The sequence below is a fragment of the Anguilla anguilla genome, chromosome 18, assembly GCF_013347855.1.
Source record: "Anguilla anguilla isolate fAngAng1 chromosome 18, fAngAng1.pri, whole genome shotgun sequence".
In the NCBI taxonomy this organism is placed as follows: domain Eukaryota; kingdom Metazoa; phylum Chordata; class Actinopteri; order Anguilliformes; family Anguillidae; genus Anguilla; species Anguilla anguilla.
The window spans coordinates 10638785-10656276 of NC_049218.1; the positions used below are offsets into that span (position 1 = coordinate 10638785).

The 17492-nt window shown below is 46.4% G+C and overlaps 1 protein-coding gene across 13 annotated transcripts in view; it reads right to left on the reverse strand.

The window, feature by feature from the left end:
- Positions 1–17492, reverse strand: part of tacc2 (transforming, acidic coiled-coil containing protein 2) — a 77849-nt gene that overhangs the window by 16453 nt on the left and 43904 nt on the right. For 9 of the 13 annotated variants that reach the window (XM_035400725.1, XM_035400715.1, XM_035400719.1 and 6 more), the window contains 3 exons: positions 5155–5279; positions 2177–3641; positions 1600–1635 (listed from right to left, as the gene is read on the reverse strand). In XM_035400725.1, coding sequence (XP_035256616.1) covers positions 1600–1635; positions 2177–3641; positions 5155–5279 — 1626 coding nt within the window. Of the gene's footprint in view, positions 1–1599; positions 1636–2176; positions 3642–5154; positions 5280–6874; positions 7126–17492 lie in introns of those variants that run through there. The other 4 variants (XM_035400727.1, XM_035400717.1, XM_035400720.1 and 1 more) reach the window with 2 other exon arrangements.

Here is a 17492-nt window from a genome sequence, read left to right on the forward strand (position 1 = left end):
GTCTTCTTCGGGACTGTCTATAAACATATGTACAGTAAATGCACTGATACACTGATAATGCACTGCTAGAGAATCAGATAACTCACCTCTGATTCTCACACTAAACACTATGTTTAAGCTGCTGACACTGATCTGGGTACTGTGTGTGGAAGTGCTGTCTCTCTACGTTCTAACCACATAGCCTTCAGGAACACGAGCGGCCGGCAACCGTTGTCACGAAAACAGTAGACAGGTTCTGAATCCCCGGCTGCATTCACATAGGGGATTCAAAACCAGCCACGGCTAAGCCACCGGGTAACCATGGTTACCCAGCTCCCCCAGCCACATCCCTCACTACCAGTCCCCAGAAATAGAGTTCCTTCGCCTGACAAAACCCTCACGGTGTGACACAGATACATACCTGGGGAACTGAAGGGGTGAAACGTTTGAAAGGGGAAAGGATTCGAGCAGGACGAATTGGAATTAAAGAGAAGGAGGAGTCAGGTGTGAAAGGGAGGAAGTGACACAGGGGCAGTGACCTCACAGATGCTTAGCAGGATGGTGAGGTCAGTAGCATTATTATTGCTTGTTAATAAAAAGCAAGCGCATTGGTGTTATTCTGAGGGTGATGGAGGTTATTTGCAAGCATTAGCCTGGACAGTATATGCCACTAGCACTATTGACCTAGCAGTTTCTATCGGTGAGAAAAAGCCCTTTGCACTGATTGGTGCTAGCTCTCTCCTGTAGTACTGTGAGGCTGGGAAAATGTCAAATAGACTTGGTTTGCAGGAGGAGGGGCAGAGTGCTATTCAAGTGAGGTACCGTGCTCAAGGGTAGAACAGTAGTGTCCCAGCTGGGAATCAAACCTACAGCTCCACAAGCCCAAATCCCTAAAGCGTATACTACCTTGACAATGCAGCCTAGCAACAGAATAGCAAATATAAATACAAAAAATTGCAAAATAGCAATAAACATTATATATATTTTTTTTACTTAATATACAATAATAAGAGGAAATGGTAAAAAAATAAGAACATATAATACAAAAGCTGGAGTAACATTTTTCTTATTAGAAGAACAAATAAATTTAATGGCACATTTATTTAAATCATTGCCATGGGGATTCCTCAATCTTTACTCATAAACAGCGGCATTGGACAAAAAACATTACAGTATTCAGAGGTAATTCCTAGCCATTTCATAACCATAAGGCATTATAAAATAGCATCAAGGGACTTGTTTAGAAGAGGGTTCCATGGCAATGGTGAAGAATGACCCCCGCATTATGTATCCATAAACCCCCTGGTTTCTGCAAAGCAGCACAAAGGGAAGTTAATCTGGCTGCAAGGCATTTTCAGTTGGGCTCCATGATAGCACAGCTGCTGCTGGGAACAGCCCCTGCCACCAGAGGGAAGTTGGGGGTAAGGGCAGGGAGGTTTTCTGATTGGGTAGCATTTTGGTTAGAGGGGAGGAGCCAGCCAAACAGCAGACACTAAGTTCAGCCGGGATATTGATGTGTGTCGAACAGAAAAGAGAGAAAGGCATGGGTCAGTGGAAAGTAAATCTGGACTGTAAAATGTTTTTTGTCATGTGGAGCTATTTAGCCTTCGCTGTACTTACAACAGACAACACAGTGAGGACACATCGCTGAACATCCTGGGAGAACAGGAGAGCACACAGACAGAGAGGTGACAGACAGGCAGGAGACTCACACACAAACACACACACACACACACCCACACACACATATAAACACACACACACATGCACGCTCCCACACACACACAATATACAATATAGTAAATCAGAGTTCATTATTACAGTATGATAGAGAGGTGACAGACAGACAGAAAGGAGACACACACACACAAGCACAGGCGAACACACACACGCACACTCACATGCACACGCATCCTCAGAAAATACACAATAAAGCTAATCAAAGTTCATTATTACAAACCAGAATAGAACTGAAGCATATGGAAATTTTGTAACATTCAAATCGCTGAAAGAGAAGCTTTTAAAGTGTGTGAAGAGGTAGAGACATACAGAGAGAGAGAGAGAGACAGAGAGAGAGATGAGAGATGGAAAGATGAGAGTATAAAGAAGTATGTGCGTGAGACACTTCCTGTCATTTGTGAAACCGATGGGCAGTGTGTTACACATGAGGGTGGAAATGTAAAAATCCCATGCTTACGATTTAATGGGGGTCTTCTTCTTCTTGGCGGGTTTGTTCAGGTTTTGGTCCTCCAGTTCACTCAGGCTGTCATTGTCATTGGCAGAAACCTCAAAAGAGGCGGCGGAAGACTTAGGCGGCGAGCTCCCCATCTTATTGGATGGCTTGAAGGGGTCAACCGAGTCATCGAAACTGTCTGGGTCGAAACTGTAGGCGGGACGAGACAGGCGGGGCGAGTTGGGGATGCCCCCACCGGGGCAGAAGGGGTTGAAGTTGGGGTCCTCCCACTTGTTGGGGTCAAAGTTGTAAGAGGCCTTGGGGATGGGGGTGTCTTCGTCGTTTTGGGGCGGGGTGTTGTCCAGCTGCTCCGTGGGGGCGGGCGCGGCCTTCTTCACCCCCATCTTCGGCTTACGGAGGGGCATCTTGGCGCCTGGCTTCTTTCCCAGCTTTTTGGGAGGGGGGGTGGTTTCCTGGGGGGCCGATTCGCTCTCCTCAGAGTAGTCGAACTCCAGCCTGACCGACTGCCTCCGGTTCAGGGGCTGCTCCTCCGCGCTCCCTGCCGGGGCTGGGGGTGGGCCTGGAGGGGGCTCGTCCGGGCAAACAGGGGGGTCCGCTGCAGGGCGGACTGTCGGGGTGAAAGACACCCCCTTTCTCCCAAGCACAGGGGAGTTGGGTACTTTGCTACCTCCTGTACGGAAGGGGTCGATCCCCTCAAAGTTGTCCGGGTCCCAGTTGTAGGAGGCCTTGGGGAGTATGGGGGACTCCTCGTCTGGGACGGGGGGAAGAGGGGTGGTAGAGGCCGGGGGAGATGGCTGCCTCCGGATGGGAGGTGATGCCGGCGGTGGGAGTTTGGCCTCCTCCCTGGAGCTCACACTGTCCTGTGGATCTGGTTTGGGTGGAGCCTTGGTCTTCCTTAGGGTTCCTTTGGGACTGGGCCCGACGGAGCCTCCCTCCTCTTCCTCACGCTCTTTCTTCCTGAGCTCAGGGGTGGAGCCTGCGCTCTCTCCTGCGGTGCCCGGGGGGGTGGAGTTCTGCCGGGGGAGGGGCTTCTTCTTCAGAGAAGCGGGGCGGGGCTTCTTGGTCTTCCGCAGAGTCCCCGGCGCGCTCTCCGTCTCCACGCTGAAGGCTTCTGCTCGCAGATGGGGCGGCCGGTCCGCACCCCCTCCCGCTGTCCCGCCCTCCTGGGGGGCGCTGTCCAAGTCCCCCGCCTGAAGGCTGAGGGAGCGGGTCAGGGGGGACCTGCGGCGCCCGGCGCCGGGCTCCGGGCCCAGCGGCTGCTCCGGCTGCCCGGCTGCGAGGGCGTCGTTTCGGGCGGCGGCTGCCGCGGCGGCGATTACGTCGAGGTTGTAGGCGCCGCTGCTGGCGATGGGCTTGTCCTCGTCGAAAACGGTGGAGAAGGAGCGGCGCGGCGGCCGGAAGGCCGGGGTCTCAGAGACAGGCTCGCTGAGAGAAACGTCCGCAACAGAGGCGGTATCAGAGCAGAAACCTTGAGAGAGAGAGAGAGAGAGAGAGAGAGAGAGAGAGAGGGAGGGAGATAGAGAGAGAGAGAGAGAGAGAGAGAGAGAGAGAGAGAGAGAAATAAATAAAATAGATGAATAAATAAATTAAGAATTATGATTATATGTCATTAGGGGAGGTACATATATAGAACATACAGTCTGTACTTTGGTTATACAACACCAAATATTCGATAATGCCAACAAAGTTCATGAGAACTTGAATTTGAGTCTGAGAGAGGAAGCAGGCTGTAACAAAGGGAAGCAAGGAGCCAGAGACTGAGAGGAAGAGACAGAGAGATCCATTTCATTAATATATTCAGACAAATAGTATCACACTGTTGTATGAACAGGAGATTTTTTTAGATGTTTAAATTGTTAAACTGCCCATTGAAATATTCGAAGATGCATAACAAAGCATTAAAACAGTCTACAGTCAAGCATGCTCCATAGTGAATCCTCTCACATCTCCCAGCTCGATTAAAAATGAAATAGTAGAGCATGAATGCAGTTTGCATCCATGCAGAGCAGAAAGCAGAAATCAATTTAATGCTCCACAATAAGAGCGCACATTGAGTGCGACTGTGAGTGTACGTGTGTGTGTGAGAGCGAAAGTGAAATAAAAGACTGTGCAGCTGGTTAAAAGAGAGATTTAATTACGGTAATTAACGAAAGCTGCAGTATATAATGCCAGACTGTCAGAACGCAATGCCATGAACAAATGATCTTCACAGGGAAGGGTGAGAAAAAAAGCATAATTGGGCAGGAACACATTCTGCTGCGATACACCACTCCACAGAAGTGGGAAGTCGCTTGACTGCAGTACCGTTTCTCCCCTGTAGGTGCTGCCCTGAGCTCTCTCTATCTCCTTCCATTGCTCGTTCTGAGTGACGGGCTATGGCTGGAACCATACTTGAATTTTCTTGCACTACGTGCACGTGAAGTGTTTCTGTCCCGGGCGGCTTTGTTCACATACTCATGTCATGCTTACTTGTTGTCTGATTGGAGGTTTAAAAGGTATATCCACTAGGGGGCAGATCACGGCTTCTCTTAAGATGATTCCGCCATTCTTCCTGGCTTCCTAGTGTCTGCCACGTCACAAAGCATAAAATGTATACTGCTGCCGCGGTTTCCGTGGGTACTGCACCTTGCGGGCACGTAGCGTTACTTTTTGAGGACGTGAACAAAGAACGCTCTGAATCTCAGGTAAGCCCAGGACAGAATCTATGGCTGGGTCTCTAATAAATTTGTTTTATTTTATTTTTTGCAAAGAATTTAGTCTTAGGTTTGTGGTGCCTGGGCTACATTAATATGAGGAGTGCAAACAGACTACTGAATATGTGAGGCCAAAATAGGAATTAAACCTGATAAGAACACAATTAAACATAAAATTCCCACATATTAGGAAGGAGGAGGAAGCCTTGATGTGAGAAGTCAATCAGGGATTCATTCATTAGGGAGGGAGGGTGCAGAGTCTCCCCCTGGCCGTGTCATGTGACTGACCTGTGTCCTCAGAGGGGGGCGGCTGTGTCTCTGTGTCTGGCTCTGGGGGGGGCAGCGGGGGGGCCGCAGCCTTCACTGGGGTGTTGGACTCGGGGGTCTCGAATGCTCCGTCAGAGTCTGAGCTCCTGGGACAGACAGACAGACAGACAGACAGACATGGGTATCTTTAAGTCAACTCAGCTCTGCTAAGTAAGCACAGAATTATTATGGGACAAATTCCCTCTGATTCAAATAATAAGAGCATCATAAACCTGAAAAGAAAATCTCTGGGCAGGCCTTCTTACAAAAAGACAGACAGACAGACAGACACTGCAATTCACATGTGAGTTACAGCATATTTCTATGTACACAATGGAAAGTGAAATGAAAGAGGTACACAGGCAGACTAATGTCTGCAGCAGCAGACAGACACAGAGATAGAAGTGCCACTCAATATCTGAGTGTTTCTGTGCGTATGCACAGAGATGCACATTGATGAGTACACAGGGCTGTCAAACAAAGGGGCTTTGTCTCCTTTACTGCAACTGGTGGAAACAATCGAACGTTTTAATCTTACAGCAGATCGCAATTGGTCCTGGCTGCGAACGCAGCGGACGAATTAAATCAGCGGTTACGATGTACTGATGAGTCAGTTTGGCTGATACTGTCACACGCGCCATTTCCAGGTAAATAAATGCACAGGTCAGCGTGTGCTGGTGTCTCTGGTGAATTTCTATGGGCTGAAATGGAAATGCTGATACTACAGTACAGGCTAGGGGATTATAGAATGCCCTGAGAACAAAAACACCCATCATTATGTTTCTGTTACCATTATTCGATCTTAACTATTACACCGGGCCAGCCAGTAGAGGACGGGCTCCCCCTCCACAGCCAGGTTTCTCCAGAGACTTCTTCCCTTTGAGGAGATTTCATTCTCACCACCGTTTGAGTGTTTATCTTCCCACTGGGGTTAATTTTTTTTTTTTTACCTCAATTGCTTGCTTTTTGGCCCTGTTTTTCTTTTTTTTCATTTTTTTTTTCAGTAATAGTCTCAGTAATAAGTACTATACAAATAAAAATGAATTGAATTGACCACATGGATTCTGTCAGGAAAATGCCAAAATCAAAAAGGAAAAATAATGGCCTTCTCTACCACACAGAAATAGTACACACATATATATACAGCATCACAGATGTCTAATGCTGTTTCCTGGACAGGCAGAGCTGTTGCCAGGGAACAGAAATGAAAGCCACTCATCAAGGCTGTGGTGCATCCAGGCTTTGGCTGTAGATAGTAAAAGCACCCGCTTTCCCCCGAACGTCAATCATTCGAATCGGACTTCACGTCGAGCCTCACAAAGCTCCACGCGCTACCCGGATCCTCTGCCCGGGTTCTAACAGCTCGTCCATCTTGTGGTAATCACATCCTGGTGGTCAGCGTCCATCATAATCAGAAGAGCGAGCACACAGCACCATCACACGTCTCTGCGCTTAGGCACACGCATTTGAACAGACACACAGACACACACACATACAGAGAGACACACACAGACACACACACATACTATACAGACACACCCACACAAATACAAAGACACACACACAAACACTCACACTCACACACACGCACACACACACCCTCTCTCTCACTCTATCTTGCAGACTCTACATCAATAAGGTATTCTGCAGGAACAGTGCCCCAGCACAATGCCGCTGATCCCCACACCCCTGCCCTGCTCACCTCTGCCTGGCGGGACCCCTCCCTCCCTGCAGCATGTTGTCGTGCCGCGCCCCCCAGGTGAGGCGATGGAGGAGCCCCAGCGCGGGGTCCCCCCCGCCCCCCCCGAGCAGCGTGTCCCAGCCCCAGCGTGCCCACTGCAGGGGCGACAGCGCCTGCCACGCGCTCACCGCCATCGTCCCCGACGCTCCCCACACACAGCGACGCCTTCCACTGCTCTCCTCCTCTCCTCCTCTCCTCCTCTCGCTCTGAACGCTGCCCCACACCAAAGCACGCCGCCGAGGCGCTCTCTCTCTCTCCGTCTCTCTATCCCTCCTTCCCTCCCTCTCTCTCTCACCGTCTCTCTATCCCTCCTTCCCTTCCTCTCTCTCTCCGTCTCTCTATCCCTCCTTCCCTTCCTCTCACTCACTGTCTCTCTATCCCTCCTTCCCTCCCTCCTCTCACTGTCTCTCTATCCCTCCTTCCCTCCCTCCTCTCTCGCTCTCACTGTCTCTCTATCCCTTCTTCTCTCCCTACTCTCACTGTCTCTCTATCCCTCCTTCTCTCCTTCCTCTCACTGTCTCTCCCGCCTTCTCTCCCTCCTCTCTCTCTCTCTCTCTCTCTCACACACAGTGAAGAAAGGCAGGGAGGACGGAGGCTGTCTGCTACAGTGTGAGAGAAGAACTAGCACAGGCGAGATGCTACAGAACAGTGTGGAGGGTGAAGACAGGCTCTTTCTCTCTCTCCCCCTCTCTGTCTCTCTCTCTCTCTCTCTCTCTCTCTCTCTCTGTCCCTCCTTCTCTCTGCACCGAATTCTAATGAGCGAATGGGAGAGCAGCACCTCGGTCTGAAAGCGCAGAGCACACCCATCTGAATCCGCTCTGCAAACCCGCTTCACATCCTCACTCAGAACAATGCCCGCAACGTTCATCACACATACAAGCAGATATACATACATACAGCACACACATATGCACACACACAAACAAACATACATACATATATACTATACATACATATATATGTACATATATACATGTAAATGTATGCTATAAGCTCTGCATGCATTTTTATAAATATGCACAGCCCACGTATGTAAGTGCATATGTGCATTATACACACAACACAAATCCTTACACTAACATATAAAAGCCACTGAGAAGTACCCTGGTGTACACCTGCAATATGCTAAAGGTGATTAATATAAGAGAATAATTAACAGGAGTCTTATACTGTAGATACATATAATAATTATTTGCGGCATGTATCTTTTGATCTTTCATACTCTAAATTACAATACGTGGTATGACCTTCAATGTGCGAGAGCTGGGTTTGTAAAGCACAGTGTGAGTAAGAGAGATAGGGGTTCGAGCTGAGTGAGCCTGTTTCACCAAAATACCGGCATATCAGAGAGTTTGCATTTCAACTCCATCCTGGGAGAACTAAATTAGCATACGTAAGTACCCTCTTATATGAGGGTACCTACAAAAGAAATTAAGCTGGATAGTGAGAGATGTCTCCTCTGCTTGTCGCCCCCACCCGCAAACTGTGCTTCATCCCCCACCCCCCCCCCCAACCCAAAACAGGAACCGGGCGTGTGCAATTAGAGGAACACGATAATCGATCGGGGGGCTTCCGAGAGAGAGAAAGAGAGAGAGAGAGAGAGAGAGAGAGAGAGAGAGGGAGAGAGAGAGAGAGAGGGAGAGAGAGAGAGATGAGAGAGAGAGAGAGAGAGAGAGAGAGAGACAGAGAGAGAGAGAGAGAGAGAGAGAGAGAGAGAGAGAGAGAGAGAGGGAGAGAGAGAGAGAGAGAGAGAGCTGAGCCAGTCGATTGGGCCGTGTGCGCATGCTGTGCTCGGGGTAGCTGTGTGTGATAGTGGGATTAAACCCTCCAGGGGTCTAACTGCAGATCATTATCACCATCGATAGAGACCCAGAGAAACGGCTTCCGAGTGCGAGGGTGTGATGAGAAGGGAGGAGAAGACAAAGAGACATAACCAAAACAACACTGCGCAAGCAAAACGATAAACCTGCTTTATGACCTCGATGCCCCGGGGCCATGGAGGAGAGAGGAAGAGAGCAGAAGGGGATGTGGGGGTGTGGGGGTGAGGAGGAGGGGGTGAACTGTGAATGCTGCCTGTGAATGAACCCTGTTTCTGCGGGTAGCGAAAGGGTAAGAAAGGGGGATCTGTACAGCGGAGACAGAGAGGAAACGACACTGGCTTAATTATGTGTGATTATGGTGAGCATGCACTATCTGCTCACTTTATGTCACTTCTGATTTGCCCTTGCCTGAAGGATGCTTTGGCAACACGCTGCTTATTGGCGTTTCCATTGACCGATCGGTCGATCTAGAGAGGGGCAGGCAAGCGAAAAGGGAGAGGCCGGAGATGGAGGGATGAAGGAAGAGAGTAGAGAAGAGGGTGAAGGATAGAAGGAAACTGAGGTCAAAATGGGTTACAAAAAGAAATGAATTCCTCATACAGAAGCCTACCAGAAGTATATGGTTGGTGTTGTGTAGGTGTGGATGAAGGACTGAATTTGATACCAGAATGTCCTGTTTTGCCTTTAAGCTACAGCATATAGCACACAACGACACTGAAACATGGACTGTATAAAATTATGAACCAATCATTAATTTATACCCAGGACAGGACATTGCCAAATAAATTTTCATGAACAGGTGAAGCAGTAGAAGATGAATTGAGCCCAAAATCTCACCATGCCCTCCCTCTCCCTCAAAACCCACACACAGCCAGAGCTGGAGGAGTGTCACAGTGAACCTGGGGAAAGCCAGGATGGAAAACAAAGCTGCAGTCTCATTACTCCCCTTTAATTAAGAGAGAGAACCTGACAGGCTGGGACTGAGTGGCATAGAATGCATGTATTTTTAAAGGCCCTGGTGAAGTACAGGTCTGAGCGGTGGGCTTAGCTTCCACACACACAGGCCTCACACACAGCTCCCCTGGGACTGCACCTAATTGCCGTTAGTTGTCTTGACATTACGACCGCTGTAAATCAGCGGAGTAAATTGTGAAAGGATGCAAGCCTAATAAAGACACCGGGAGGAGATTTGTGTGCGAAATATCAGGACGGAAATAAAACCCGCCAAGATTAGTCCCTGCGGGTGGAAATCCTGTGTCCTGGAGGCGAACTCGCATGTGCTTACGCTCACACCCTGGTCTCTTTCTCTCTCTCTCTCTCTCTCTCTCACACACACACACACACACACGTACAAACACACACACACATGCACACACACACACTCAAAAACTACAATCTACAACGACAAGCTGATCCCTCAGTTTGGTTTTAAGAGGCATATATTTTGCTGATGGCAGCCGAACAAGGACTTTGTTTTAATTGAGTTAAGCAAAGGCATAAACAGAGGTTACTCTGAGCTATGTGAGTCAAGAAACGTGATACTATTCAGAAGAATGCATTAATCACAGTCATTTAACAACTAATGGAAAAATAGAGAAGGTCTAATATGATTATTTCAATTGTATTTCAGTAAAAACCGAAAAAGATTTGGGCATCGTCTGTGCACTTAACAGAAACATTTTTACACACCACTTCAAACAATTTGTTACCATGGCGACTGTAAGTAGCTCTTGCCATATGTTTGGTTGTGGTCCAACAGACCACCTTGGCAGATTGTCAGAGTCCTGTCACACACACGAGTACAGTACGCATGCACACACACACACCCACACACACACACACACACGCACACATGCAAGCATGCACGCACGCACGCACGCACACACATGCACACAGACAGGATGAAAAAGATAAATCAGGATTCCTTATTAATATTCATGTTTCTATAAATGAGCAGTGTTAATCACAGATAATTGCTAATATCATGCTTTGGCAATGTCAAAAAATGCTGGACTCTGTCAATGCAATGAATTTGAAACACACCCAATAACAGCATACAGTAAGGTAAACATATGCAATAACAGCATAAAGTGGGAGAGATAGGGATGCATTGTTGTTATCACCTGTATTTCAAATTCGGTTTACATTGTGCAGCATCACAAAAAGACACAAAGACACAAAGACTAGAAAAAAAACATTAAAGGAGGCCATAGACACAGGTGAATGAGAAAATAAAAGCGTAAGAAGTATATTAGGTGAAAGAAATGTTCTTTACAGCATATTATTCACAAAGATATTGTAACTAGTAAGACAACGTTGTGACTTACAATTCATGTTAGTTTTCATTCATTTTTGCTCTTCAATGGTTTTTTTAAGTTTATTTTTTGCTATGGATGTATGTTGCAATATACTGATATGCTGATGAAGAAAGTCAGAATCAGGGAGTGAGGAACAAAGAGAATGGAGTCCATGGGGGGGGGGGGGGGGGGGGGGGGGGGGGTCTGGGAAGTAGCAGCTGTGTAATTAGTGGGGGGTCAGTGGATTATCAGCAGTCCTGGTGCAGTCCAGACGGAGAGAACGTTTACATTTCATTTCCCGCCTGTCTGAATGGACATTGAGGTTGGTAGCACGGTGTATGAAATTATTACTGACAGGTTTTTTTTCTCTGTCCTCATATCGTTTTATTCAACTTTGCTTATACAAAACCTGTGTGCCTTTTCTCTCTTCTCTCTTTCTATATTTCATCCTAGCCCATCCTTATCTCCACCCTCTTTCTTTGTCTCCCTGCCTATCCTTCACTACTTCCCTCCTCTCTCTATCTGAATCCTCCTCTTCTCGACAGCCTGGGGGATTTGCTTCTGCAAAGCTACCATGAAAAGCCTTAAATCCCCAGTTTAACACCAAACCAGCAAACTGGAATGCTGTACACTGCTGATATAAAAAAAAAATCATACTGTCAGTCTATCAAGCCCTGCTGTCAATAATAAAACTAGTTTACACCAACATACTGCCATACATCCTTGACAAATGCCCTTGTGTGTGTATGCGTGTGTGTGTGTGTGTGTGTGTGTGTGTGTGTGTTTTTCTCTGCTATATATATTATTCATTTTATTTTTCTCCTCTACTCCTAAAAGTGTGAGGTATGTATGTTCCCTTCCCCTGTGATTATTAAGAACAATCCACAGCTGGGGAAATGACCACACCTGTGTTAATTGGGAACTGGGTCTTCTGGAGCCAATAAATATTTGTCCCTTGCTACTTGGTACAGGTACAATTCTTTAGTTGCAGTTTTTTTTAATTTTTTTTTTTACATGTGCCTTTTGATTGATTCACAGTTTATGTTTGTGGCACTTATGCTGCAGTCACTGCTGCCACCTGCTAAACGGACATTTTGTTTTCATGTGCTTTCACTCCCACGGTCCCTGTCTGCTTTATGGGAGGATACGGGTACTGAGCTGCCTGGAATTGGACAGGGCCCTGATCCCTCTCATTCAGTAGCGCCAGGCCTGCAACCCCTCCAAAGACGTATTAAAGATGGCCAACAAGGACAGAACAGAGGAAATGACCTCTCTCCTGCAGGAAAACATCCACTAACGGCCATATCTCAGGATAACGGCCCTTTTACTCAACGGTCCGAGACAAAAGGGGACTGGGCGACTGAGCTGGTCTCATTTGTGGGGACGTCTGGGACTTATCCAGCAAATTGACCGATTTTCTGTGGGATCCCCGGGAGTTTAAACAAGAGACTTCCTGGTCGACTGGTTCTGTCATTATCTGGGATAAAGATTCGGTTAGGGGGTCTTAGGGCCTGTTTGGATAGAGAACTTTAGCTAGTGATGTAATGCTGAACGAGGCAGACGGGGTGGGGGTAATTAGGCCCTTACAGGGAACCTCCGAAATGCGATTAAGCTGAAAATAAATTCGGTTTGCAGATCAAGGGGCAGCACGCACAGAAGGGTCTTGGTGGGAGTTAATTAGAGCACCGGCCAGGGCTGCAGCTCTCAAGAGTTACAGCCACATCAGAGGACCCCCAGCTCCGCAAACTCAAATAGCTCTGTCAACAGGGTGAGCTCTGCGTCAAACACACGCCGCTTCGCCTTCTGACGTCTGACGCTGCCTCCCAATCTCAAGAGCTTATACAGCATTTACATACAGGACGTGTGCGAAACTAGGAAATATGCTAATTTTAACCATTTCAAAGAAATGTGTGTGTCCGAATTCGGAAATATGCTAATGTTAACCATTTCAGAAAAATTTGTGTGTACGTGTGAATCGTACATGTTGATGTGCTCATGTGCATATGCGTGTGAGTGGGCAGGGCACTCATATTCCAACTGTCTCTGACCACTAGGTGGAGCATCCTGGCATTGCTTCACCTCAATCTAATTCTTTACCTTTCCCCCTCCTTACAAAATTTAGCTTTCACGTTACCTGCGCCGAGTAGTCCCTAGCTGAGACACAATGAGAACAACACGTTTTGGATCGAGTTTTTAACTCCTAGAGGATGCGACAGCCGACTGTTCCCCTCCCCTGGGTGTGGGCTAGCCACACCCACATGGAAACAAACCCCGGTGGAAGCTTAGGGCCAAACAGGGAGCCGGTGGGACACAGTGTGACTCACACACCTCTCAGTCCCCAGATTTCACACCGTGATAAGTGCACAGTGCTGTGATGTAATAGAGCAAATTACCATGGTTACCACTGGACAGAAAGTGGGCAGGATTGCAAAGGGCTCCACACTGATGGCTAATGAATGCTAATGCAAAAAACGCGCATGTAAATACATTCGCGCATGCACGCGCACAGCTGCCTGATGTCACTGCAGAGAAGATGAGCGTCTCTCGGCAACCACTCGAATCCCCAATCAGCTCTAACAGACAGAGCAGTGGAGAGCAGGAATGAAAGCCACACTTCAGGAAACAGCAGCCTCTCTCTCTCTCTCTCTCTCTCTCTCTCCTTCCCTCTCTCTACCTCTCTCTTACACAAAGGGTGAAACAGTTAACCAATTTACTTTGTTTCAGTTGAAAAGCCTTTCACACCGATACTGTGTGAAAGCACCCGATTCCCACAATTCAAAGGGCACAATCTGATCCAGGCGGCTTTACAAAATCATCCTGGAGATTGCTTAATGTCACACACTTAAAGAGGCACACGCCACATGCTATTTAGCCTGAACGAGTTGCAGCACCCTTCTATCCAACAGTCATTCAGCCTCTGCCAGTTCAGTTAAACTCACATTCAAAGTCCTTTTTAAAGTCTTTATACTGCACACATCACCAAAATGAAACAATGTATAAAAACACTCTAAACTGTTAGGAAAATATTTTGATATATTAAATAATTTAAAATACAATTAAAAATACATTCATGCGATCATTAGCATTCAGAGAAAATTTGGTACAATGCATCATAACATGAATTATTACTCTTATAATAGTAACTACAGTGGTAATGGAAACTGAAATCCTGAGAATAATAATATTTGACATGCAGTATTTACATAGGACACAGCGGCCACTGTCCCACAGGCATGGAGAGCTGATCTTTGGTCATGCTGCCAATTTGTCTGGAACCTTTTACAAGTTTTGGAAAATAGGGGATATGTTTTTTTTTCCAGAGGAAAATTTCTCTGTTTATATATGTCATCTCTGGGCAGCATTGCCTTGACGATCTGTTTCAAACAGACAGCAGCATGTGCCTACAGTACTGCACTTCAATATATCAATATTTTCCCCTGGTTTTTTTTTGTGTTGTCAGGCAGTCTTTTCAGGACCAATTAGCATGCAAATTTGATTTGTATTTCTGTTATTGATTCCCTATGCACAAGGAAGCTTTGTTTGTGCTGTGTTTGAACCTGACTGAGTCCAGTTGTGCTCATTTCTATTGTCCAATCCTGAGGCTGATTTGTGTTCGCAAAAAAGAAGGACTTTTTAGAAACAGCTCTTGGCAATTCAGGGTCCTCTAACGGCAAGAAATGGGTAAATGCTTGTACTGTACATTTTTTTTCTCCAGAATTTAAAGGTTGTACTATACATTTCAGTGTATGCCTATGTGTACATGCATGTCTGTATATGCATGTGTGTATGCATGTTTCTGCATGAGTGCATGTACTGCATCAACACAGCTTACAGTGGTTACTGCACATCTGCCTGGTTACCGTTGCTGATGCAACCGCCCTCCCCATTACCACGGTTACACAGCATTCCGTACTGGGCATTACGGGATTGTTTGTGTTAGAGTATGAATCCTTTATAAATGCCCCCTGATTGGCTGTCTCCACTTTTGAAGAGACCAATGAACATGGAAACAAACTGACTCACTTTGCAAAGGGACTCCTACAGAGAACAAAGACACAACATAACCATTTCTTGCACAGACACAGCAGCCGTTGAGCTAACGTAAGGGCGGGATTCACCTGCAATAACAGGCAATCCACTGATTGCTTCCTGTAAACTCCACCGTGAACGAAAATGCCAAACACGTTGATGGGAATTTCCCTGAATCCTATTTTCACTGGAAACAAGATCAATTTGCTACTCGCTCCATGAATCGACAGACCTTCCGTTCTCCTCTCTCGCGCGGATATAAATAGAAGAATGACATCATCGGTTACGGCTCCGACAGCTTCCTTCCAGTAAAGCAATCCCTGAGTCAAAAAATCCAAAAGTACTAAACACCAACCATTATGAACATACCACAAATAAGCTATTATAAAGCTAAATAGAACCTTCATAATCCAAACCCTGTTTTAAATCATGAGATTAGCCAAAAGCCTATTTGTGAAGTATGCCTTTGAAGAATTCCAACAGACAATCCATACACTGCTTATGAATTTTACCTTACATGAGTGTAATGTTCCAAACATTACTATGGAATTGCTATCCACTTTGGTCTATATTAGTTTCAGTTTATATTATTCTGACTCTGATATGTAGGAAATGTGATTGGATAATAATGATGCATTTCTGGGCATACGTTTCGATGGAATATTATTACATAGAATTCTATGAATAGAATTCCTGGGGGGGGGGGGTCACTTCAAACAGAGGATGATATTACTACTACTACAATCTTTGTCTTTAATACCACTAGCACTATCATTTCCAAGCAACAGCATGTTGGCTTCACACACATCTCCATGCCTGTGCTCATACATGCACAAACACATACCACATTCATATGCAAACACACACACACACATACACAAGCAATGATGCCATCAAAATGGGATGGTTCTGTTCTAGGCCTATATCTTATTCAATAAACATAAAGTAAAATCAAATCATAGTTTCGAAAATATTTTCACTGTAACGTTTTTGATATCGAAGACATTTATATTAATAACAAAAAATTAAAATCCTTAAACTTTTTCTCTGCTGGGTCTCAGTAGGATATGAAGGTAGCGTTCTCTAATGATGACAGCTTTATATCTTTAGTGAGTATAGGAAGACAGGTAACACAATCCTTCTCACACCAGGAACACAGTTTTAGCATATTGATACAATGTCAACACAACTCACAGAAAGCATTATCAGTTTGTCAGGAACTGGTGCAGTACACAAACACTCTGCATAAGTTTCTTAAGCGCAGCGTTTCTCATGTTACGGCATGCAAAACTTTTTATGATCGCCATTAACGACGGCTTATCATAAACAAATCCCTTCTTTTCTAGTCTGCTTGATTTTGGGATTTTGTGTTTAATGACTTTCATGGCATGGGAGTAACGGCTGCTAAACCTCAAAGCCTCACCACAGTCCTCCAAACAAGCAGCACAAAACCTCACCACAGTCCTCCAAACAAGCAGCACAAAACCTCACCACAGTCCTCCAAACAAGCAGCACAAAGCCTCAACCCCAGTCCTCCAAACAAGCAGCACAAAGCCTCACCACAGTCCTCCAAACAAGCAGCACAAAGCCTCACCACAGTCCTCCAAACAAGCAGCACAAAACCTCACCACAGTCCTCCAAACAAGCAGCACAAAACCTCACCCCAGTCCTCCAAACAAGCAGCACAAAGCCGAGAGCCCAGCATGAGTCACAAGTACGGCACTGCTTATGTATTTATGTAAAACTGAACATTTCAGGCCTCAGTCCAACCTTAATTATCACAACGTATATTAATGACCCAATTAGTCAGCCACAATAAAAACAGATGGGTATGGGCATGCAATATGGCCCCCTCCCCATATCACTCTTTTAGACACACACACACACACAAGAGCACACATACACACATGCACATGCAAGCACACGTGCACAAACACACAGTCTGTGCTCATAAACAGCAATGTAGACCTTGCGATGATGTCACAGTAATTCCACACAAGCCCCTCCCCTCTTCCTCTCTCATCACTTGCCCCCTCCCCTGTGCCTGAGATCAAAATAAAAACAGCGAGACAGACACCCCCCCCCCCCACTTCTTCTGGCACCCGCCCCCCATGCTAATCTCTGTCTGCGACCAGCATTTCCACAGCTTCAAGAGCAGCAACCCTCTTCCTCACAACAGACTCCACTATGCAACTCACACAATCCATACAAAGACACTGCTCCAAAGCATAAACATGTACGCGCATATATCTAAGCATACAAGCACGTAAACACATACATCCACATTCATACACATACATTAATACAGCACATGCATGCACATATGCACATACACAAACAGAGCCCTGTACACACGCATGTACAAACGCATGCATTGGCAATGATGACCTACTCTGCTCTTTCACCACCATTACACAAAACAACAACCCCTGC